General features: G+C 54.2%; 1 protein-coding gene across 1 annotated transcript; it reads right to left on the minus strand.

Annotated features, from left to right (window-relative positions):
• Window positions 1-1,473: 1,473 nt before the first annotated feature.
• MAT1A (methionine adenosyltransferase 1A) lies at window positions 1,474-18,628 on the minus strand. Its single transcript, XM_029915666.1, has 9 exons — window positions 18,309-18,628; window positions 14,547-14,624; window positions 13,612-13,734; window positions 10,848-10,960; window positions 10,289-10,432; window positions 5,967-6,185; window positions 4,349-4,531; window positions 3,898-4,031; window positions 1,474-3,260 (listed from the first exon to the last, which is right to left on the minus strand). The coding sequence occupies exons 1-9, from the start codon at window positions 18,400-18,402 to the stop codon at window positions 3,158-3,160; spliced, it is 1,191 nt and encodes a 396-aa protein (XP_029771526.1). The 5' UTR covers window positions 18,403-18,628; the 3' UTR covers window positions 1,474-3,157.
• Between the last annotated feature and the right edge of the window lie 4,719 nt (window positions 18,629-23,347).

A 23,347-nucleotide genomic window follows, 5' to 3' on the forward strand; every position in this document is an offset into this window, starting at 1 on the left:
GGGAGAGCCCTGGTCGGGGTCTGTCCTCCATAGTCTGTCGTAGGAGTCCCTCAGCTCAAGGATGAAAAGAGAATGACCCTCTCAGCCTTAGGATCCCTGTGCTTATAAAGAAGCTTCCATCCACCCTGTCCAGCCTATCAGGAGGGAAGCAGGCACCGTGGTCGTGGTCTGAGGCCGAGGAGGTGAGGGGTGGGGGGTGGGGCAGGGGACTCAGGGAGAGGCTGGGAATCCTTCCTCTTCCCAGAGGGGCTCCCAGGAGGCCTGGGCAGGGCTGGGGTCCCACGGCTGGCCCTGCTGCCTGAGAACAAGCGAAGCTCATACCTGAAGGGGAGGCAAGACCTGAGAACAGTCCCTTGGGAGCAGCAGGTGAGGCCGGTGCCGGGTGGGGGGCCATCCAGCTTCTTCCCCTCCGCCCCCCGGCGAAGTGGAGGGAATCGCGCCGGCCATGCCAGTGGTCCCCATCTCACCCTGGGACAGGCTGTACCCTTTACTGTGTGGGACTCCTCAGAAGTGATCCCACCTGCCTGGGGCTCAGCTTCCTGCTCTGTAAGGGGAGCGCAACAGTCCCCTCAGGCTCCGCACTTGCAGCTGTGGCTCCTGTGACGGGACTCCTCCCAGGGCCTGCGTCCCAGGCCCACACCATGGGGGTGCAAATGTCCCAGAGGGCGCCCCTTCAACCTTGGTGAGAGGAGGGAAGCCCTGCTTTTATGAGGCCAAGAAGAGACCTGGGCTTTCCGAGAGTCCCCCTCCACCTCTTCACCTCACTTTGCCACACACTGGCCTCACCTCCTGCCCTCCTCAGGCCGGGGCGTGACACCTGACCCATGTTGACCCATGCCAGGCAGACCTGACGTTAAATTTTTTTTTAATGCTTATTTTTGAGAGAAAGAAAGACAGAGGGACAGAGCATGAGCAGGGGAGGGGCAGAGAGAGAGGGAGACACAATCCGAAGCAGGCTCCAGGCTCTGAGCTGTCAGCACAGGGCCCAATGTGGGGCTCGAACTCACACCAGACCCCTCATTTACTCCCTTCAAGGTCCGACTTCAATTATTCAGCCATTGGACAACAATGGCCGCAATGCCCCCTCATGGCTGTCTGACGGCCAATAACTCTCATGCAGGGAGGGCAGGTGAGGCCTCTGAGTGGCAGTGTGTGGCGATGGAGGGAGCATGCTCAGGAGACTGGGCGTCATTTGCCAGACAGGTGCCCTTGGCCACATTCCTAACCCTCTGGGCCTCAGGTTCTCTCTGTGAAACTCAGCAAAGCGAGATGCAGAATAAACACGGAAACGCGGTGACGTCACACAGTAGCTGGTGGATGAGCAAAGCTCGTCTGTGCTGGAGAAGCCCCCATGGACAGGAACAGAGGGCTCCGGTGGGGGGGGCACAGCGCAGAGGGTACCCCTTACGCTGGGGGGTGGGCATGCTGCTGGTGGGGTACGCCTGAGGGTCTGCAGACAAAAAACTAAGCAAGTTGTTCCTTCAGTTTTTATTCACTGTCCCAGCAGGAACTATTAACACATAACAGTTCTAGTTTCACACAAACAAAGATCTTGTTTCTCCAGGGGGAGGGGAAAGCGTGTGATTCCAAATTTTCACCTCGAACAGGGCTTAAGCAGGGGGAACTGACCTCAAGCAGGCTGTGCCTCCCGCTCCTGGAGGGACCTTGCAACTTGCAGGGTAAACGAGCCTCTGGAGAGGACACAAGCTTTAGGTTTATGTGGGAATTCGGCCTTCGCCTCCCCTGAAGAGCTGACGGATGAAAGCTTGGGTTCTTGTGCGTCAGGCCCAGACAAGGCTCCGTGGGCTCCCTGGTTCAGCCGGATCCAGCGCCACGTACCCTGGACAAAAGCCCAGGCCTCAGTGTTCTCTTGGGAGCCTTGGGGGCCCTACCTGAGCCTGCGGTCTGGGCCGCTAGGGAGAAGGCGAGACGTGCCGTCAGAGGCCCAGGCTGAGGGCAGGTGGGGAGGGAGTGCTGGCCGGGGAAGGGAAGGCGGTGAGCGTGCAGCCTCCAAGACCCCAGCGCCCCGAGGACCGCTCAGGACCCCTGGTTCTGTGCTCCAGAAGCCACGTGGCAAGGGTGGAATTTCCCTTGACACCTCGGCCAACTTGTCCGCCACTGGTGCAGCTCTGCCACCTGGGTCACTACTTGACATTAGCTCTTCGGCCCTTACATGGGGCCTCTTTGGAAGGGGCATTGGAGGGGCTCACACCCTTATACCGACAGCATTCAGACCAAGAGGCTGAAGAGAGAAGGACTTGAAGCACACGGGGTTCCGGTCCCCTGTCTAAGGGGCAGGCCACCTGAGCTAGGACAAGCCGTTTCTCTGTCCTGACTTCGCGTATCCCTGGCCAGGGCTCAGCAAGAGCCCAGGGTCAATCCCCGACTCGCAGCAAGCTCAGGTCTTCAGGACAGAGGATACGGGGCTGCTTTTCAATCTGCTCGGTCATCACTGAGGCCTCTGTCTGGCACGAGATGGGAATGGGGTTGGGGGGATTCCTGTCTAGGTCTTGATGCATGTGGCCGCGGGACCTTGGGAAGGCTACCCAGTTGATCTGTGTCTCAGTTTCCCCATATGTAAAGAGGGAGTGAGGTGTTACCTCACCATGTTGTGGTGAAGAAGAAACGAGAGTGATAATTAACCCGGCCCCTCGCCCACCAGGGCCGCTCAGCAAATGTCAGCCCCGTTCCCCTCCCCGCCGGACGCCTAGCCCAGGAGGCCTCTGTGAAGCCCCCGGCTCAGGATACAGAGCACAGGGCACAGACGGGACGGGCAGACCCAGCACACCCAGGACCCCTGAGATCTGTGAGGGAGGAGGGGACTGGCCATGGGGGAGGCGTGAGGGGACTTACTCTGGACAGGGGTGGTTTTCCCACTAAATTAGCATCGCCTCGGTCTGAGGGGAAAGCAGGGGACACTGTGACTGCCCTCATGAGGAGGTCTGACCTCAGGCACCAGCAAGCCCCCTGCCATTCACAGTGACGATAGCACAGGGCTAACCCGGGGGCGGGGGGCAGCTTGGTCCAGGAGGGGGCAATGGGTGAGGAAGGCAGTCGGGGCCCTGGGGCTGGGACATCTGAGAGTTGGGGTCCCAGGCAAGATGAAACAGACCACCCAGACACGCCCAGGGCCATGCGGGCCCTGCGCCCACCAGCTCTAAAACACAAGCTTCTTGGGAATTTCCCACGGGAACTCGCTTCTTCCGAAATGGCCATAGCATGCCGTCTTCTGGTAGATGGGCTTCTTCAAATCCAAGTCCCTGCACAGCCAACAGAGGAAAGGGTCATTTTCAATGGAAAGGGAACAGAGTCTCTCTGAATTTTGAGCACAGGAGTGTGATAGCCTTTTCGTGGAGTGTCACTGCTCAGGGCAAGGTCTCATACATTTCCTGTCTGTCCCACACCACATCTTATGAGGTGACTGCCACTGGCCCTTAGGACACAGGCTCAGAGGTTCGGGGACAACCCAGTTACACAGACACACCCAGGACCCGGAACTTGAGTTCTGGCCTTGCTGTGCCTTCCTCCTCTCCTCCCTGCTCCACTGGCCTGCACCACAAAGCAAGGGCACCATTAGAAGCAAGGGCAGATGGGTCTAGACCTGCCAGTTCAATTCTCAGCATTTGGCCTTAGGATTACTTTCCTAAGACACCCCCCCTCACCTGCTCAAAGATGGCCCCCCTGGAGTCAGTGTCTCTGGGCCAGCAAGAAACCTTAGACAGCCCCCTTCAACCTGAAAAGCAGACATCCTGCACTTGGGGTGTGCATTGTGCTGGGCTAGGAGCTTGGATGCCCTCCTGCTTCCGGGAGGCTGAAAGTCCTTCTTTTCGGCAGAGCCAAGCCTCTGGGTGAGGGAGGAGGAAGGTCCTGTCTGGCAGCGACAGGGCAGTGACTTACCTGACGATGACGCCGGGCCGGAGGTCAAAGTTCTTGTTGACCACCTCCAGCAGCTCTCTCTCTGTCTTCTGGGAGGTTCCATAGGTGAAGATGGAAATGGACAGGGGCTCTGCCACACCAATGGCGTAGGAAACCTTCCAGAAGAGACCAAGATCAGGGCCAGAAGCCTCTGTGCAAGGGGTCTGCCCCTCGAAGAGATCCCGATGCCCTCAGGGAGGGGCAGCTGGAACCACCCACCCCTTGCCGGACATGCTCCCCAGCCTTGCCTGTCTAGAAATCTCCACCATCTTCACAGCGCTCAGTTTGTGTATATGCCTCTCTCCTGGAGGTCTTTTCCCTCCCTTGGGGTTTCAGGGTTCACGTCCCTGTGCCCCATGCTTCGCACAGTCCCAGCCTTTAGCAGGGCGTGTGGCCTGGGCAGAGGTGGGGCGGCAGAGCGGGGCCCACCCACCTGCACGAGCACTCTGCGGCAGAGCCCTGCTTTCACCAGGGACTTGGCCACCCAGCGGGCAGCGTAGGCTGCAGAGCGGTCCACCTTGGTGTAGTCCTTCCCGGAGAAGGCGCCGCCACCGTGCGCCCCCCAGCCCCCGTATGTGTCCACGATAATCTTCCGGCCGGTGACACCCGCATCTCCCTGCAGACGGAAGGGAAGAATGGGGGTGTGGGGGATGAGAACCGGGGTCCCCACAGGGCAGGGTAGACGGACAGCTGCAGCGCTGCGATGGCCACTGGGTTAAGGGAGAAAGTGTGCCCTGAAGCTGCCCGTGGGCATTTTTCAAAGAACCCCCGCCCCCCCAAAGCTGGGAATCTGCTAGAAACCTTGCACTGTAACTCAGTTCAGTCGCTGGCCCACTATAGAAGCCAGGGAACCTGCCGGAGCCTCATCAGTCTGTTTTTGTGAGTCAGTCACGGTGGGGTGACCCGAGCTGCAGGAGGGTCCTGCGCCAGCCTGGGCTGTGGCCCTGCGCCAGCCTGGGCTGTGGCCCTGGCTGGCGGCTCCCAGGAAATGCCACCGAGCCCATTTCCTCCAGTGTCTGCTCTGTGCAGCATCAGGCAATAATGATGGGTCTTTTTTTCATCTTTTTTTTCTGGGGGGCGGGGAGAAAGAAGCAGGGAGGACAGAGGATCCAAAGCAGACTCCACACTGACAGCAGAGAGCCTGATGTGGGGCTTGAGCCCACAAACCGCCAGATCCTGACCTGAGCCAAAGTGGGATGCTTAACAGACTGAGCCACCCAGGTGCCCTGGGAAAGAGAGAGAATCCCAGGCACGGAGCCTGACTCAGGGCTCGATCCCACGATCCTGGAATCATGACCTGAGCTGAAATCAAGAGTCAGATGCTCAACTGACTGAACCACCTGGGGAGTCCCAGTAATGATGTTTTGCAAGGGCAGGGCCCCATGTTCAGTGCTTTGGGGAAAGTCAGCATACTCTGTCCCCCTGCTGGGAGATCCACCCTTCCCACTGGCACATGTAGGCTTTGAGAAGTCCTGCAGGAAATGACAGGAAGCTTTGCCTTTCTTTCAGCCTGTGTTTCTGCACTACATTTGGTCATAGAACCCGTTCCGGTGGCTCCGATTTGCGGCAACGCATCCCCGCTGAGGAGTCCCAGGCAGAGGTCAGCAGCCTCTCAGACGTGCTCTGCCCATCTCCACCCTCTCTCCCCTGCCACACAGGAGAAGGGGACAGCAGGGGTCCCCACCTGAAAGCTGCCTCGACACAAGTCGGACATAACCTGTGGCAAAGATCCAGGAATGCGGCCCGGGAGAGGCCGGTCGTCTGCAGTGGTGAGCTGGCATCTCTGCTGACAAGGTGGCAGCTTGGGCCTGTATGACATGTGTGGAGGGGGAGGACCAGGCCGCACTAGCTGAGCGAGTCCCGGGAACATGTCCCTAATTCCTCCTGCACTGACACAGGGATGGCAGGCCCCACCGAGTATGAGCTGACCCTGTGTTTTGTCCAGGGCTGGACGTGGCTGAGTCACACAAAGCCACACGCTCCTTGGTGCTCAGTGGGGTAAGAGGCCCAGTAACACAGACAAGCCAGGAGGCTGTGCTCCCAGGGCGCACCTGGGGACCTCCGATGACAAACCGCCCACTGGGCTGCAGGTGGTAAATGGTATCTTCGTCCAGGTACTGGGCTGGCACCACGTCCTTGATCACCTGCTCCTTCAGGGCCTTGCGCATGTCCTCCAGCGTTATGTCCTCGTTGTGCTGCACGGAGATCACGATGGTGTGGATGCGCACAGGGATGACTGCGCCGTTGTCCTGTACGTACTGAACGGTCACCTGTTGGGTTACAGGGGCAGGAGGCGACGCGGTGAGGCTTTGCCCTGAGCTGAGGACACACACCGCTGCCAGGCACAGACCCTGAGGGGGCAGGCGGGGCTCCCAGGAGCCAAGCAAGGGGGCAGGGGAGCCGCCTGTCCTCCAGGGACCTCCGGGAAAAGTAACCTGAATATTCTTGTATTTGAGTAATTGCCCAGTGACAGGGGATGGCTGGACATAGGCCTAACTGCCTCTCACTCATGACCACAACTAGAGCCACGTAAGAGACTCAGGGTTACAGGGTTTCCTCTCTATTTGTGACTCAACTAGACTTCTCCCCTTCTATCTCAGCAGGATCTGGATGCCAGTGAAGGTCCCCTGGCCGAAACCCTCTCTCTGACCCTCCATGGCCCCTGCCAAGGATCGCAGGCATCCATGGGCCACGCCGTCTGTCCCAGCCTCTCAGTGGAGGAGTTCCGAAAGTGTGTGGGGCCAGAGGACTGGCCTGCTGCAGGGACAGGGTGACAGCAGCTCAGGGCCGGCTGGCCGGAGATCGAGTAGCAAGCTCGGGAAGGCCAGCCTCCGGGTGTGTGAGCACAAGAAAGCCAAAGAGCCGAGAGCACGTGGAGGGAAAGTGCCCTTGCAGGTCAAGCCACAGGGGCAGTTCCAACACTCGCTTCTACCCAGGCGGGCCACCTGCGCACCCTCGGTTCATGTTTCGGCCATCCCAGCACGACAGGCATTATCCTCTCCACTTTACAAAGGAGGACAAAACCTGGCCCGGAGAATCAAAGCCACTCGTCTGAAGTCATGCAGCAGTCCGTGAAAAGAGCCAGAGAGCCAGACCCAGGCCTGCCTGATCTGAAAGCTGGCGCCTTTCCCGTAGCAGCGCAGACCAAATCCTTCGGAGACCCTGTGCTCTAGGGACGCGTCAGTGCGTGTGAGAGCCCGATGTCACAGCCCCATCGGACTGGTAAGAGAGGATTGCAGTCTGGCCACCCCAGGCTTGCGGAGCGAGAGGGAAGGGGACGGGGAAGATGGCGGACGGCGCTGGAGAGAAACTGGCTTTGGCTGCGTGCTCTGCAGGCTGGAAGCCGGGCCACAAGCTGTGAGAAGCTGGAACCTGCCTCACCTTACACACAGGAGAGCGCAGGCCTCCGGACGCCAGCACCTTGCTCAGGATCACACAGCCAGCAGAGCTGGGCTCTGATTCGGGGCTATGCGGCCCGGTAGCCGGGGCTCTGCCCAGAAGAAGGCTGTCACTGGAGCCCCCGAGGGACACATGGGAGCCACAGGGCAGTGTGGACCCACAAGAGCGGTGCCCAGAGGGAGGGGTTGGGGGGTGTGGAGCCTGAGGGAGTTCAGTCATGCCAGCTGTCGCTGGTGGCCATGCTGGCTGGCAGGCACAGCACTACTTCCTGCCCCAGGAAACCATGGGACAGCAAACTGCCTCCCCGGGGCTGTGCCGGCAGTGGGGTCTCTGCCCGCCCAAAGCCCCTCAGTTATCCACCAAACACTGGGCCTGCATCAAGCTCCTACTCTATGCCCTGCCCAGTTCAAGGAGCAAGAGGGTGGAATCCAGAAGAAGGAAGAGGAAGGGCCCTGCCCATGTGATGTCTGATCCTAGTGCGAGGGGTGGGTGCACGGTGACATCTGAGTCCCGAGAGCTACCTTCAGATGCTGGGCTATGTGCACACAGATGTGACAGGCTGCTGGAGTCGGGGTGGGGACCCCCGGGGGGGGGGGCGGCCCTGTGGCCGGCTCTGGGACCAGACCCGCTGCATCAGCACCAGGCCTCAGGAGAAGGCTTGCACCCGAGGCCCTCCCGGGGCCTGCCTCCTCTGCTCCCCGCCACCAGCCCTGAGCCCCAGGCCGCATCCATCCACGAAGGACCACAGGACTGTGGCCGAGCCAAGGGTTCCGAGTGTGCCTCTTCTCTCATCACGTCATCAAGATGCGGGGGTAGGGGAACACAACCACAGAAAACACCACTCTGACCAGGTACAGACACAGCCGTCCGGACTGCCACTCAGTTGGCAGTATCAACAGCCAGAATCAGCTCAGGTGGAAAGATTCATCCTGGTCACAGTTAACACTCTGGTCAGATGAGGAAAGTCCTTCACCTACAGGCCATTGAGCTGGCCTGGAAACTGGTCCTGGCACAGGGACCCTTGGGCGGCAGCAGCAGATCCACACCCGAGCCTGTGCGATGCCCTGCAGCAGGGGGGTGACGTGGACTTTGGCATCCAAAGTAGCATCGAGAGAATTCCATGTGTCCCTGTGGGAAGGGAACCCTGGAGGAGCACGTCCCCACCCCCACCCCTCTACGGCTGAGCGGGGTGATGGGGGCCTGCCCTGTTTCGGCCTTTCTGTGGGTCCCCACCGAGGTGCCACCGGATCTCACTGCCACGTGAGGCAAAGGGAGCCCCAGTGCTCTCCTTCTTCCAGCCCCTGCTCCAGGACTCCGTTTTTCACAAATGTGCCTCCCGCCTGCTGTCCCAGTGCAGCTCCGGCAGGGGACAGGCCAGTGCACTGGCAGCCGTGTGTCCCTTTCTGTTGATACCCTCACAGTCTTCATATTGGAACTCTCCTGTCCCACGACCTCGGGGAACCTGGAGAAATGCTGGTGACTCCAGTCCCTGCCCTGGGGGCACGTGGAGAACACCAGGAAGGGTGGACCTCGGCCCACAAAGGCACCTCCTTGCCTCAGGTTCAGACAGTTGCAGCCTGCACACCATGTGGCCTCACACGTTCGGTGAGATGGACGCACCTCCATGCAGCAGGGGCCATGGGACCGTCACGTGCCCCACGCTGAGCTACACAACCACATGCTCTAAATTCCAAGTCCCGGGGGCAGGAGAAGTCCCGATCCGGTGGGGGAAACCACAGAAGGTGGGAGCTTTGCTGGCCACTGATGGACAGGAGGGAACCCCAGAAGATTCCAGGTGAGGCAAAGGGTGGGAGCAGAGGCACCAGCACTAAGGAGTGAAATAACTCAGATTAAGCAAGGACTGGGGAGGGAGAGGTAGAGGACATTGGAACGGCAAAACAACAAGTGGGGGTTTCCCCGCTGTAGGAAGCAGAAAATTGTAGAAGATTCCGAGCAAGCATTAGAAAATTAAAAGTCCAAAGGGAGTTAAGTGGTGTTCCCAGGCAGGGAAAGTCCTTGGGAGGGCAGGACACGCATCCCAGCGGTGGCCTGGGAACCGGGCTGGGGCAGAAGAGGTGCTCTCTAGGGAAAACATGGAGACAGAAGGGGGACTGAACAGGATGGAGTGGGGGGCACCATGGCACTCCCTGGAGCGGAGGAGGAGGTGACCAGGAGGCTGCACACGATGGCTCTCAGAAACAGGGCTGCTGATCCAGACATCCTGCAGAGGGAAGTTCTGAGCGCCGAGTGTGACACAATAGAAACTGGGTGCAAGCATGGGTGGAAGAAGAGAGATGTGCAAAAGTGCCAAGGGCCTGTTGGAGGCTGGGAGACGAGCCAGGGGAGGAAGCCCTGGGAAAGGGCCAGCAGGGCCACCAGGTTGACACAGAGCAGGGACGTGGAGAGGGGAGGTGGACCAGCACCTCCAACCACATCCGCTAACACTTGCATCACCCCTGGCCTTCACATGTGGACTCCGGTGGCGATGTCCCCACAGTCCAGAGCAGAGAGGTCAGGGCCCATGGGGACAGAAAGTCCAGAATAGCAACGGAAAAGCCTTTTTATGAGAAACAGTGATAAAGGGCCACAGCGAGACCGCACTTGTCACCTTGGCATGCGGACCTTGCTCAAGGTGTAGAGACCCGCCAGTGTGGAGTGGCAGGGACCAAAAATCTGAAGCCAATTAAGAAAGAAACGTGTGGGAGGAATCAAGGAACCACATTACCAGGGCCAACATATGCTAAGAAAAGGGAAAAAATCCATTCTTCTGTATTTTCGAGATTTTTCACAATAAGAAATTAGGGGAGAAAACACGTAGACCCGAAGAGTTTTCAAATAGAGCCCTTTTCACAATCAACAATTCTCTGAGGGCCTGGACTGAACACGGTGATCCTAACAAGAACCAAGGGGACCCGGGGCTGCTGACAGTGTGGGGGGGTGCTCCATGAGAGGGGACAGGAGGAGGGGGACTCACCTGGGTCTTGGAGTCGGGCCTCAGCCAGGGGAGGACCCCAGAGCGCCTGAGGTCCGCCATTCGGGCATTGAGTTTGTGGGCGAGGATGATAGTGAGGGGCATGCACTCTTCCGTCTCGTCGGTGGCGTAGCCGAACATCAAACCCTGAAGGGGACCGTGACGGAACAATGCGCGTTTTAGAAAGTGGGGCGACTTTCTTCTCATCTAAAACTCAGCTGTATTGGGTGCCTCCTGCATGCATGGGGCCCTTGAAGAGGGGAAGACAGGGCCCTCGACCGACCTCCCAACGCCACATCGGGCATCGGCGACCATAGTCTTCTCCAAGCAGGCCGCACACGCCCTTGAGTCTCTGCCCTGAAGCAGGGGTGTCCTAATTTATTAGGACCACACGGCCCTCCCCGGGGCTCCTGCTGGGATGGGGCGGGTCCACCCCCCTGCATGTCCAATCCATTACTCAGGAACTTCCCAGCTGGCCACTCTGCACGGGTCAGAGCCAGGGCCAGCACAGGCAGTGCCCTCCTGACCATCCAACAGAGCACTGCGCCCCATGCTGAGTCACCTGATCTCCGGCCCCAACGTCCTCCTCGGCTCTGTCCAGGTGCACACATTGGGCGATGTCCGGGGACTGCTGCTCCAGAGCCACCAGCACATTGCAGGTCTTGAAGTCAAAGCCTAGGTGGAAGGGAAAGCGGGCCTTTGTGGGGACACGCGTCACACTGAGGGGAGGTTCTGGCGTCCTGGCAGACTGCTCAGCTCCCCACAGGGCATTTCATGGTGGGATGAGGTGGGTGGTATCTAGCCAGCTGGGATTCGTCTGGGCCCAAAGCTGAGAGGCCCGGGATAGGGAAGGCCTCAGGTCCGTCCCAGGTTATCATCTACAAGGCTGGTCACAGAAAATCCTCCACAGAGCATTTTACTACATTCGATTATACCTGGATTAAAAATATATACCCTACACAGACCGCAGTGTAAAAACCAGGGAAGGGCTGCAGCTGCACTGGGTGCCTCGTGGCCTGGCCCCAGGTGTCCACGTACAAAACACACTGAACAAAGACAGTGCACGCCAACTGTCCACAGAGGCTCCCGGAGTCCTCGGATCCCAAGCTCTGCACAGGGCCTGGGGCCACATGGGAAAGCCACGCCTCTGGAAGCCACGGCTGCGTCTGCCCACCCCCACAGTTCCCAGGCACCCTGCTATGGGCTCGGAACTGGTTCGGGGGGCTCTGGCCAGTGGCATTCCCGTCCCCAGAGCTCCCAGAAGGGGCTGCTGGGCATAGCCAGTGCGATCCTCTCCCTGTGGGCCCTCAGGCCTTGCTGGCCCCAGGTGTGGGCACTGTGTGACTGGGGGGCTGAAACTCAAGGAGGCTCTACCACCAGGTCATGTATCAGTGGCAAGCTGTGGAGCTCTCTCTTTCCAGTCTATTCTACCTCCGCTGCCAGTGTGAGCTTTACTAAAACCAACCGACCAACCCAGATCCAGGCTGCTGTTTACGTACATGCTTCATGTGGGGCCTGCTGCCCGGGGAAGGGGAACTCGGATGCCTCAGTTCCACCCAGCCCCCCAACACGCGCCCGAGGCTAGCCTTCAGCACGGCACACTTCCCTACCTACACCAAGTCTCCGTTTAGAATGCTCTTCCTCAGCTCCCTGTCCCCCCATGCCCAAATCCCCCCAGCTCTCAGTAAACGTTCCTGGACCTTCCCTCTCCCTCCCACCGACTCGCCATTGGGCACCTTGTATGGCACCGTTTAATGCCAGGCAGTGCCCCCACCCTGGGAGCACCAGGACGCCGTCGTCCTCTTCAGCTTCCTGTTCCCAGCAAAGGTTTTGGAACACACAAACCCATGAGCCATCTTCAGAGGTCTGCCGAGGACTCACCGACTGTGCAGTAAGCATTCTGCATTTTCCCTAATCACTCTCTAAATAGTGAAGCTTCTCAGCACTGCAAATCCGCCAGGGCTCCAAGTGGTTTGGAAAAACAGAATTCAGGGGACCAAGGGGAGAGGAGCAGGGCTCGGAGAGGCAGCTAGCCCAGCGACTGTGCAGCAAAGGGCAGAGCAGGGCGATTAGCCTGGGGCCCTGCTAGTGCCCGCTGTGCGGGGTCCTCCGGGTGCAGGCACAGCGACCGGCTGGGCACACAGAGATGCGACCGGCAGCGCACATTGCCTCTGGGAAATTTCCCTTCCGAGTGCAGAACAGGCCTTGCTCTCGAATAAAGTCTACCTGTCTTAAACAGTCACCTTTTCCTGGTAGAAGAGGGTGTAGCTGCACAGTAACAGATGGGGAAGCTGCTGGCCTGGGACAGTGTGCTTCCTCGAGAACACAGTGTGCTGACTCAGAGAATGATCCTGTGCTCACTGGGTCTCACCTCACTTTCCTGTCCTCGAGTGTGTACTCTGGGCAGGACTGAGGTGGCTGCATTGAGCTTCTGTGTCTGCACCCTCAGCAGCGAGGGACTCTGGCTCACATGTGTGCATTGCATCATTCCAGCCTGCCCCACCCCACAGAGGCAGCACGTGTCGCCCTAAAGACCCTGTAAGTAGGAAGTCCGGGTGCACAGGCCATCAGCATCTGGCTCTCGCACGCTGTCCTCGGAAGCCACTCCAAACTGAGTCCCTTCCCGCTCTGCCCCGTCTTAGGTGTTGGAATCTGCTCTGAGCCCCTCACCCTGGCCCCGTTCTTTCCAGCTGTCCCCCTGGCCTGATCACAGCGCTCCTCCTGGATTCCTGCCAGGGCCTGGGCCCCTTCCCTGGGATGCAACGTCCCACACTGCCTGCCCCTGGGGCCAACCTCGGCCAGCCCATCTCCTTCACCTGCTGTGAGGACCAGTTCCTGACCAAGTCACTTTGTTTTTCTTGGTCTAGAATGAGAATGGCAGAAAGCACAGGATACTCAGACGGGCACTCACTTACTGTCACCTTATGCAAATTATTTATGTCTCCAAGCCTCCGTTGCCTGTCTCCAGGAGGTGTCGCAGAGAGCCTCAAGCAGTTAAGAGGACAGATATGGAGAGCAGTGCCCGTGCCTGGCAGAGATCATCTCCCCCGCGGAGGGTGGCTCCCTTTATTTGGCTTTTCTCTCTTCCAAAGTCTTCGCCAGCACCAAGACCAGAGGCCACGAAGGATGGACACGGGCCAGTTCAACCGGCCACCACCCCATGGGCCGCCATGCTATCGCCAGAGACTATGACCCGTGACCTGCCAGGCAGGCCCAGGAATGTTTTTTCTCCCAGTTGGGATTTGCCCTTGCAGAGGATGGAGGACCCCCGATCCGACGCAGCATTGGGGGCGCCCACACCGTTTGGACCCAGGGACCCGCCTCACCTTTGGCGGAGTCGTCGTAGCCGATGTGCCTGATGGTGCTTCTCACCACCTGCTGGTAGTCCACTGTGGCCATGGAGGTGATCTCTCCGCAGAGCAGCACCATGCCCGTCTTACACACCGTCTCTGCGGGGAGGGGCGGGGGGAGGTCAGCGGCTGCGCGCCAGCCCAGTGCCAGGGGAGCGCCACTCCCAGACCCCGAATGGCGCTGATAAAGGGACTCCTGAAGAGTCTTGCGAGGCCTGGAGGCCAGAAATAAAGGAATCATGCTAACAAGCAGAGCAAATCGCAGCAAAAGGGTGGACCATGTGTGAATGCAGCCTGGAGAACCACACTTTGGACAGACTCGGTCACGCCTCGCTTTCACAGTGAGCACGTCCTCCTCGTATGGTCTTGAACCGCTTAGTTAGCCTCTCTACGTCTGCTTCCCCAGCTGCTGCGTGAAGACCATGGTACGACTGCCGTGTGGCTCGAAGCCAGACGACGGTGGCAGGTGGTTGTCATAAGGAATGCAGTCAACACGCCTCCGGGAGGCCGCCCCTGCCCCTTCCTGCTAGCCCCCCTCCCCACCCCCCACAGGCTGAGGTCCGGAGATTAAGGCGGGCCAACCTTCTCACTGGCCATTCACAAAGATACCAGAGTGAAGCGTACCCTCAGAGGGCACATGTCCCTGTGGTGCTCAATGCAGGGCCTGGGGAGGCACTGGAGAGGGAAGGAGCCATCTGTGCAGTGCACCATGAGGACGGGGGGCTCTGGTCTCCCTGCTGGGCATCCCTGTCATATGATCTTGCCAAGGCCTTGGTTCAGCTACACCCATGATCACCACGGGGGCCCTCCAGGGGCTCTCCTGGCTCTCTGCTGTGCCGAAGGCCTCAGCACAGGCAAAGGCCTCATGCCCAGGCCACTGAGGTCTTCAGGAGGGAATAGGCATCCCTTACCGCAGGCCACCTTGGCGTTGGGGTCCTGCCTCAGGTAGGCATCCAGCACGGCATCACTGATCTGGTCACAGATCTTGTCTGGAGGAGAAGTAACATGTGTAAGAATCACAGAGATACCAGGTCTGACAGACTGAAGTATCAAAATAATTAGATATTTGGTAAGTTTACTATCAAATCTGTTTACCAAAGAGGACACTTCTTTAAATATAAAAAATTAGGAATTTTTTCAAAGTTTTACTTTTCCCATTTCTGCTAATTTTGGGTGATGTGTATTACATAAAGCCATAGTATTCTCCCCCTCAAAAGACATGCATTCCAAAATTAGTTCTAAGAGACTAAAGCAATTCTCACACATACACACACACACACACACACACACACACACACTCTCCTATTAAAAAGTTCTCATTCCTTAGGATATTCCCTTTAGATCTAAAATCTAGAAAACTCCTATAAATAGAAGTTAAAATAGCTGGGGAGACTGGGTGGCTCAGTGGTTCAGTACCTGACTTTGACTCAGGTCGTGATCCCATGGTTCATGACTTCTAGCCCCACATGGGGCTCTCTGCTGTCAGCGAGGAGCCTGCTTCAGATCCTCTGTCTCCCTCTCTCTCTGCCCTACCCCTGACTCACATGGTCTCTCTCTTTCTCAAAAATAAATAAACATTAATATATATATTTAACAAGTAGATATGATCATTAAAATATATAATTATAAAAAAAGAAGTTAAAATCGCTAATGATGTCAGTAGGATTAGGTGCCAACACATAAAATCAGATGGAACACACAGATACAATTCTCTGTAGGTTGCGTGAGCCACAACATCAAGCCCGAATCTACCGCCCCGGCTGTAGAAATTCTGTAAGAGAGCCTCGACACACCATTGCCATTCTACTGAACATTCCCATAAGCAGCTCTCAGACCATCCCCAGTGCCACTCAGCCTCCTGCAGGCTGATGTTCTAGCTGGGTTTGACCTCAGTCAAGGTGGGGCTGACCACAGCTCAACAGATGCCCTGACCGTATTTCTAAAGCACTACTTGCCTTTAGAATTCCACATGGTTGGGCATGTGGACCCCTCAGTGGCATGATGGAAAAGTCCACTCTTGCTTTGAGGTTGTGCGAACTGCCAATGTTCATTCAGATTCAGAAATAAAAGTGACACCTATTTAAACATATTACATCTCATTTAATGTTCAAAATACCCACAGAGTTGGCGCTTTTGTTTTTAATGTTTATTTACTTATTTTTGAGAGAGAGAGAGCGAGCTAAAGGCTGGGGGGAGGGGAGGGAGAATCCCAAGCAGGCTCGAACCCACAAACCATGAGATTGTGACTTGAGCCAAAGTTGGACACTCAGCCGACTGAGCCACCCAGGAATCCCCCGAGTTGGCTCTTAATAGATTAATACAGTATTTCCCAGTTTTATTGAGGTATAACTGGTGGACGGAACTAATCTGCATAAAATTAAAGGGTGCAATTTGAGGAGTTTGGACATGTGAGTACTCTTACGTTATCATCACCATAAGCAAAGTAAGAAACATATCAGTCACCTCCGAAATTTCCCTTTTGTCCTGTTTTTTGTTTTTTAGTGTTTCTACAAAGAATCCAGATCCAGAATCAAGCAGCTCTGCTGTCTTAAGTGCATCATTTAAAGCGTTCACATCAGTGTAACTTAACATAGCAATCTGCCGTTGAAGGAGGATTCTTGAATCCTTCCTTGAGAAACTGCTACTAAACCTTGGGGCTTTCTAGGCACACCCCCTCCAGTGGCAGACCCCGGTTCAAAGTCCAGGCTTGTCCCCACCTCTGCACACCCCTACCAATGAAAGCTTGCTGCTAACATATCTCGCCCAGCCTTACTCATCAGGACACCTAGCGTAACTCACAAGCTCACCACGGAGGACTCTGCTTGTTTGAAGGACGCAGCTCACATGTCCCCAGCCCCCACAGGGGAGTGGGATAAGGGGTATTAGGGATAAAGCCCAGATGAGCAAGGGTGTTGAGACACTTCCGCAGACTAAAATAATGCCTAAGGAGGCTCTTTCTCAACTGTTTCTTTAGGCTTTCAAAATTTCCATCAGTATCACCCAGTAGCCTTAAGATAGCTAATAGTTGGTTTTCTTGAAGATGAAAAAGTATTCATTTGATCCTCCTGGTGGAAGAGTTCAGCGCTGGAATGACAAGTCAAAAGCGCTCAAGCTTAGAGGAAGCTGACTTACGTGGAGAGTTGATTGTGGCAACCAAAAGGAGAGTCACACAGACTGAACGGCTGTGATTAAGGAAACAAAATGGCCACTTGATTGGCTAGACTTTTTCTTTTCTGTCCACCGAGCACACTGTGGCATGTACTATGGGACCCCTGGCCCCGGCACCCACTTCCTCCAGGTGGAGCAAATCCTAACCCACGTGTTAGACAGCAATGAATCTGAGGTTACAAGTGTTGTGAACCTAGAGACTTTCTAAAGTTATGCACAATGAAAGGGGGCTATTTGTTTTGAATTGAGCTAAATCACATACAAAAGTGAGTTTAAACCAAGGTTTCTTAACAGACATACTACTGACATTTGGGGCCAGAAAATTCTTTGTTGCAGGGGGGACGGTGTTGTGCATTCAGGATGTTGAGAAGCAGATGTGGCCTCTATCCATGAAAGGCCAGTGGCACCCCCACCCCTCACAGCAGAGCATGGCAGACAACCAAAAATGTTCTCAGACATTACAAAATGCCCTTGGGGTAAAGGGGAAAATCGTCCCCAGGTGAGACCCACCGGCTAACGCGTATGGAAGGCTATGCCTAAAGCTGAGTTACAAGGTATGAAATAACACGGATGAGGAAGATGAGAAAAAGGTAGCCTTGGTGATACGTTACCAAAATTTTAATTTCTCAGATGAATTTTGAATAAATGCATATGGGATAAATCAGTGTGTCCAGTCCCAAGATTCTTCTAGAGCAGTGGTTCACAACGTGTGGTTCCCATAGCAGCAGCAGCAAAAGCACCTCCTGAGAACTTATTAAAAATGCAAATCGGGAGCCTCACCCAAGATCTACTAAATCAGAAAATTCTGGGGGTGGGGCCCGGCACTCTGACTCAACAAGCCTGCTGGGGGCTCCCTGATATCCGAGAACCACTGACCTACAGCCGGAGGCTCTGATCGTGGGCCACACTGTCGCACATGAGCCTCTCCCGTTTCCCCACAGCACCAAAAAATACTCGAATGTTCTTCCTCCTCAGGAGGTCATCTGTACTTCTCTTAGGTAATATACCTGAGGCTCTCAGGAGCTGGAGATCCATCTCAGTGACTACTGGAATGTGCTGTTTGTTTCTGGACTATACGTGCTTCAGATGCAAAACTTAGTGACCACAGCCTAGTTTGAGGGAACGTTGGAACATTCTCGGCTGACTTAAGTCGCTCATCAGTAATAAAGCTTTATCTTGGCCCCCAGTATATAAAGCTGGTATCTGATACATGTTCGATGTGTAATATGTTCAGTCAACTCACCATGCCTTCCCTGTAGGGGCCTCACCATGTGGAGATGTTGGCAGTGGGCAGTAACATGAACCCTTGGCTTCATTAACGGACAACTTCTCATTTCATGATCAGTGACGGTTTTATACAACTATTAAATTAGCAGAATAAAAAACCGCCTCCTATTGTGCCTCCAGAGATCCCCGCATGGTAAGGAACCCGGATTGTTTCTAAGGCCCCTGGTAAAATGGCTTCCCCGGCACAGGCTGTCCTCGGTCCACAACCGCCTACTTACCAGGGTGTCCCTCTCCCACAGACTCCGACGTGAACATGAAGGCTCCTTCTTCACTCAGAGAGTGGTCACACAAGCCATCCACTGGGCCGTTCATCTTCGCACACTTCTCCCCTCGGTTTCTTCAAGGTAACGATTTCAGTGCTGTCAACTTAGCCTGAGGTGGTTTTGTGTGGTTGTTGGTCGGTTGTTGTTTTTTTCTCCCGTGAGCCCAGCAGGTTTGTCTTTGGCAGAGTCACAGGGATCGCTTCTGGTGAACCGCCTGTGAGCACGTGAGAGGAAGGTGAGGATGGTGAGGAGGGCGGGCCTGGCCACAGACGTGTCACTCTCTCCGACTGGTCACCGCTTGCTCCTGAGTGACTCCTATATATGGAAAAGTGAAAGGGCCTGAATAATCATGTGAGAAAATTGGAAGAGTCCATTTCCTGGGAAGGGGGAGGGGTCTTCTTACCTTGAGGAATTCCGGTGCTCAGCTCGGGTTTCCCGAGTCCCGCCGTCTGGTCGCTGTACGGTGAGGAAGGCTGTATAGAGTCTGCTTCAGCTCTGCAGCTCATCTCCGTATTGGACCAAGGTTAACATCCCACGTTGAAGGGCGGGGGTCTGCGGTGACTCAGGGATACAAACGGGCAGCAAGGGACCCTTTCCCAGAGACGTAGTTCTGGCTAAGGCTTCGGCACAGGGTGGCCTTTGCTACTAGGTGCTGCCCTCCCTCCCCCACACCTTGTCTGGGTTGGGCTCTCCCCCTTCTACCTTCTCAGAGCAAGAGCACACACCTGTATTCTGAGTCAGCTTGGACGTTACACAACACGTTCATTTAGAGGAAAAGCTTTCGAGCCCACATTTCTCTGCTAATAGAAAGCACCTAAGCTGCCAACTTCTCTAAGACACCGGGGGCCACATTAACAAGCAAGACGTTAAAAACTATCCGGACAGGTTACAGAGGACTGGGTGTGTGTGTGTGTGTGTGTGTGTGTGTGTGTGTGTGTGTGTTTTGGAAAGACTCTTGAGAGATGGATTCATTAGAGGGAAATTGTCCGAGTCCAGCTTCCATAAGATACATGAAACATCTACCGATTCAGTCCTGTACACTTGATCAACATTCTGATGCCATGACTCCTACACATTTCCTGCTTTGACCAAGAAAGGAAGAAAGTGGACAGGGTTACATCTGTAGCCAAATTCATGCACTAAATGACAGTGGCTCTCTCCTCCTTTTCTCCCACTCTCAGACCTAGCTGCGTCCTGAGGCTGCAGACACAGTGGGGAACTGAGATCACAGACAGTGAGAGTGGGTGGAGAAACCAGTTCCCACTAGAAGGCAATGAAACGTAAGCAGCCAAAAGCTCATGCATCGAACATTGGACCGTGGGAAGCAAAAGGTAGGCTTGCAGTGGCCCCAAATCCCTTCTATCCTTAGAATATGAGCATTACAATCTTTTTCTCCTGGTGCTCCAAACCTTGAATTTTGCCACCTGGTCAGCAGTAGCGGCACTACCCATCCAGGGCATTAAACTATATCAAAGTGACCTGTCCGTGGCATAAAGTAAGAGGTTTTACATATACATATTTCCTCAGAGACATTTAACAAATGAAGAGCTGGATCGCTCAGGCAGAAGACTGCCGAGGGTTCCGAGAGAAAAAGCTGCTGGGAAGGGATGGGAAAATGAGGATCAAACAGGGACTTTAGACAGCACAGCCTTGTCCTTGTCAGCACACAGGAGTCCCCCTGTTTGCACTTAAAATATTTCAACATCGTTGTCCCTTTGTAAGTGTCTTCTGGGTACACTGGTTTCAAGCCTGGAGGCAATATGAGCTAATGTTTAATGTGAACTGTAGACCTAGGTTGGCTTAGCAGCTAGAACTACAGCCATTATGGTCTAACCCTGCTTTAAGGGAAAGATGGGGTTTATGGAGCAAGTACTCACCAAGGTCCTAGAGCTTGCAGTGAGTCAGAGAGCAAAGCCTAACTGTGCCCCGAATTCCAGAAAGCAGAGAGTGGAGGAACATATCCTATACAGAGAAGTGGTGCTTTCCGAAACATATGCAGGAGGCTTTGGTAGCCTGGACAGGCTCCTTCAGAGTGAGGGAAGGATCTGGAAGCTTGGAGTTCAGTCCCCATCTTACTTGTGAGTCTTGTAGGAAATCCCCACTAAATCTAGACCTCCTTATATTCCTTCAGCAGACAGATGCTAGTTAACAAGCAGCGCAGAGGACACCGTGGGTGAGAGCGTGGGCTGCAGGGCTGGAGTCCCGCCCAGCCCCTAACCCGCTGTCCACCTTGGGGCAGGCTTCCTAACCTCTCTCAGCAGCTACTTCCTCATCTGTAAAGCAGGTTAAGTAATTACCTACCTCACAGCATCAGTGACCACTGAGGTAGGATGGGTATTGAGCACAGAGCTGGTGCACAAAACAACTTCCATAAAATATTCCTTAAGCACCTCCCATGGACATAATACATAGTCTTCTTTAAAAATTTTTAATGTTTATTTATTATTTTGAAATAGAGACAGAGTGTGAATGGGGGAGGGGCAGAGAGAGCCAATGACACAAACAGAATCGAAAGCAGAATCCAGGCTCTGAGCTGTCAGCACAGAGCCCAACGTGGGGCTCAAACCCACAAACCATGAGATCATGACCTGAGCCAAAGTCGGACGCTCAAATGACTGAGCCACTCAGGTGCCCTAATATATGATCTTCTCATGTAAAAAGATAAAATGCAAGGCCCTAACAATGCTGAAGATTTCCCTTTTGTACTGTTACCAGATTTTGTACTAAATGTAGAAAAAGAAATAGCCCTTGACCCAGGAGTTAAAATAGTGGTTTCAATCTGCCCTCTTCAGAAAGAACTGACGGACTTTGGCAGAGATCTAATTACTTAGAAAACTGAACCTAATGGGGACTTTGTATCCCTAATTTGCCATCATAAACTCAAAATAAAACCTCGCTTACGCACGAGTTGTCCTAAATTTCCTCCCAGCCCCATTGATTACCCAAATCCAATTCAAGGTGGCAAAGGCCCACAGTTGATTTCACTTCCATGCAGCAACCTTCAACTCTGAAGCTTCATTGACAAGCCTATGAAGAAACTTGGCTTTGAAAACAAATGTCATTTTGGTCAGATTCACCTCTGATATTAAAATATTAAATACCAAATGACTATAAAATACCAGGCAAAAGGCTGTGTTTCCACTAAGAAGTCTGTGTAAGCCAACACTGACCAGTTTCAGAAAGGGGCTTGGAGGACACCTGACTCCCAGGTGGCTGGTCCATGGTGCCTTTGGCCAGCTCCGGCACTGCCATGCCTGATGGCTGTGCCATAGCACAGAGCCTGATGCAGGGCTCAGTCCCACAAACTGTGCAATCATGAGCTGAGCCCAAATCAAGAGTTGGACACTTAACCAGCTGAACCCCCCAGGTGCAAACATTTCTAAACTTTGGTGAGAAACTTCCTTAAACATCAATGGCAATGATAACCACATGGAATATTTTCAAAGGATTTACTGCTTTTGCCCTCATTGATTGAAAGACAAATTTATTGGAAGAGAGAGAAGTAGATTCAGACTGTGCATTTTTTTTTAATTTTAGGTAATTTCAACACACTATGGCTTTGGTTCAGTAAAAAAAAAAAAATCCACATAAGCACTCCGTATACAACAGCTATTCTGAAAAGAGAAGAAAGAAATGTAGAAAGATTTCATGGAAAAAGCAGAACTTGAGCTGGAGGCCAAGGCAGACCCTAGGGGCTTTACCAGCCAAGAAGCCACAGCGTGGGTTAGAGCTGGTGCAGAGGGGCATTGCCCCAACTTTACCTGGGGGCTGTGGGATAACTGGGCAGGGAGGGGGAAAGCCCGGAACCCAGGCAAGCCAGGAGCTGGGACTCCGGGGAAGGAAGTAGCCATGCAGAGAGGCAAGAGAATAGGAGTTTCTATTTAACAGGAAAATGAAAGCTAGATTATAGAAGAAAAGGATTCTAAAATCAGGGAGGAGGTAAAACTTCCTTGATCCAGGAGTAAACTGAAGAGGAACAGACATTCAGATACCCATATAATGTGAATCTTGCTACTCACTGTCATTTTTCAAAACTCTGTTGCTTTTCTTACTAGAATCATCCCTTCCCCCAAACACATACATTCAGCTTCTGAGACTTGCGATCCTGACAGGTTATTTCAATTTCTGATCCTTTATCATCTGTATCAAATCTCCCACAAAGCTTGTCAGCAAGTCTTTGTTGGTGGTATTTCTGGAATTCTCTCCTTCCATTTTTGTGTCCACAGTCACCTCTGAGCCCATTGTTGACATCTCACATTTGAGTTAAGCACCAGCTGGGCCCACCCTCCTGTACCTACACGCTCTTCAGTGGTGCTACTGTGCTGCACATACTAGGTGCCTTAAAGCAGCCTGCTAATAGGTACCTAGAAAACATGAGCAATCTCTTACAGTACCTCACCTCAGTTAAGCCGTGCAGACAAAATATTTCACAATAAGAGCTAAACAATCTCTCAGGAATACTCCTATGCTGAAATACCACTCAGCTGCCAAAACATTAACCACAATATCACATGCAAAAATACGGATGAATTGAAATAATATTCAGTGAAATGGGGGCCAAAAGGAAATATACAATATCCTTTTAATAAAAATGAAACAAGATTTGTAACATTTACTTTTCAGGAATATGTAAAGATGCAATAAAGGATTCAAAAAAGAAAAGAAGGAAGTGGTATCAATGAAAATGGCGGAGTAGAGAACCCAAAGCTTCCATCCTCCCACATAGATCAACTAATAATGTGGGGGAAAAAAAAACATTTGAACCAACTTTTGCAAAACTCTGGAATCCAGTCAAGAATTTATAGGAAAGGGCGCCTGGGTGGCTCTGTCTGTTGAGCGTCCAACTTCAGCTCAGGTCATGATCTCGTAGTTTGTGGGTTCGAGCCTCATGTGGGGCTCTATGCTGGCAGCTCAGAGCCTGGAACCTGCTTCTGATCCTGTGTGTCCCTCTCTCTCTACCCCTCCCCTGCTCATGATCTGTATTTCTATGTCTC

This window comes from Suricata suricatta, chromosome 2 (assembly GCF_006229205.1).
Source record: "Suricata suricatta isolate VVHF042 chromosome 2, meerkat_22Aug2017_6uvM2_HiC, whole genome shotgun sequence".
Taxonomy (NCBI): Eukaryota; Metazoa; Chordata; class Mammalia; order Carnivora; family Herpestidae; genus Suricata; species Suricata suricatta.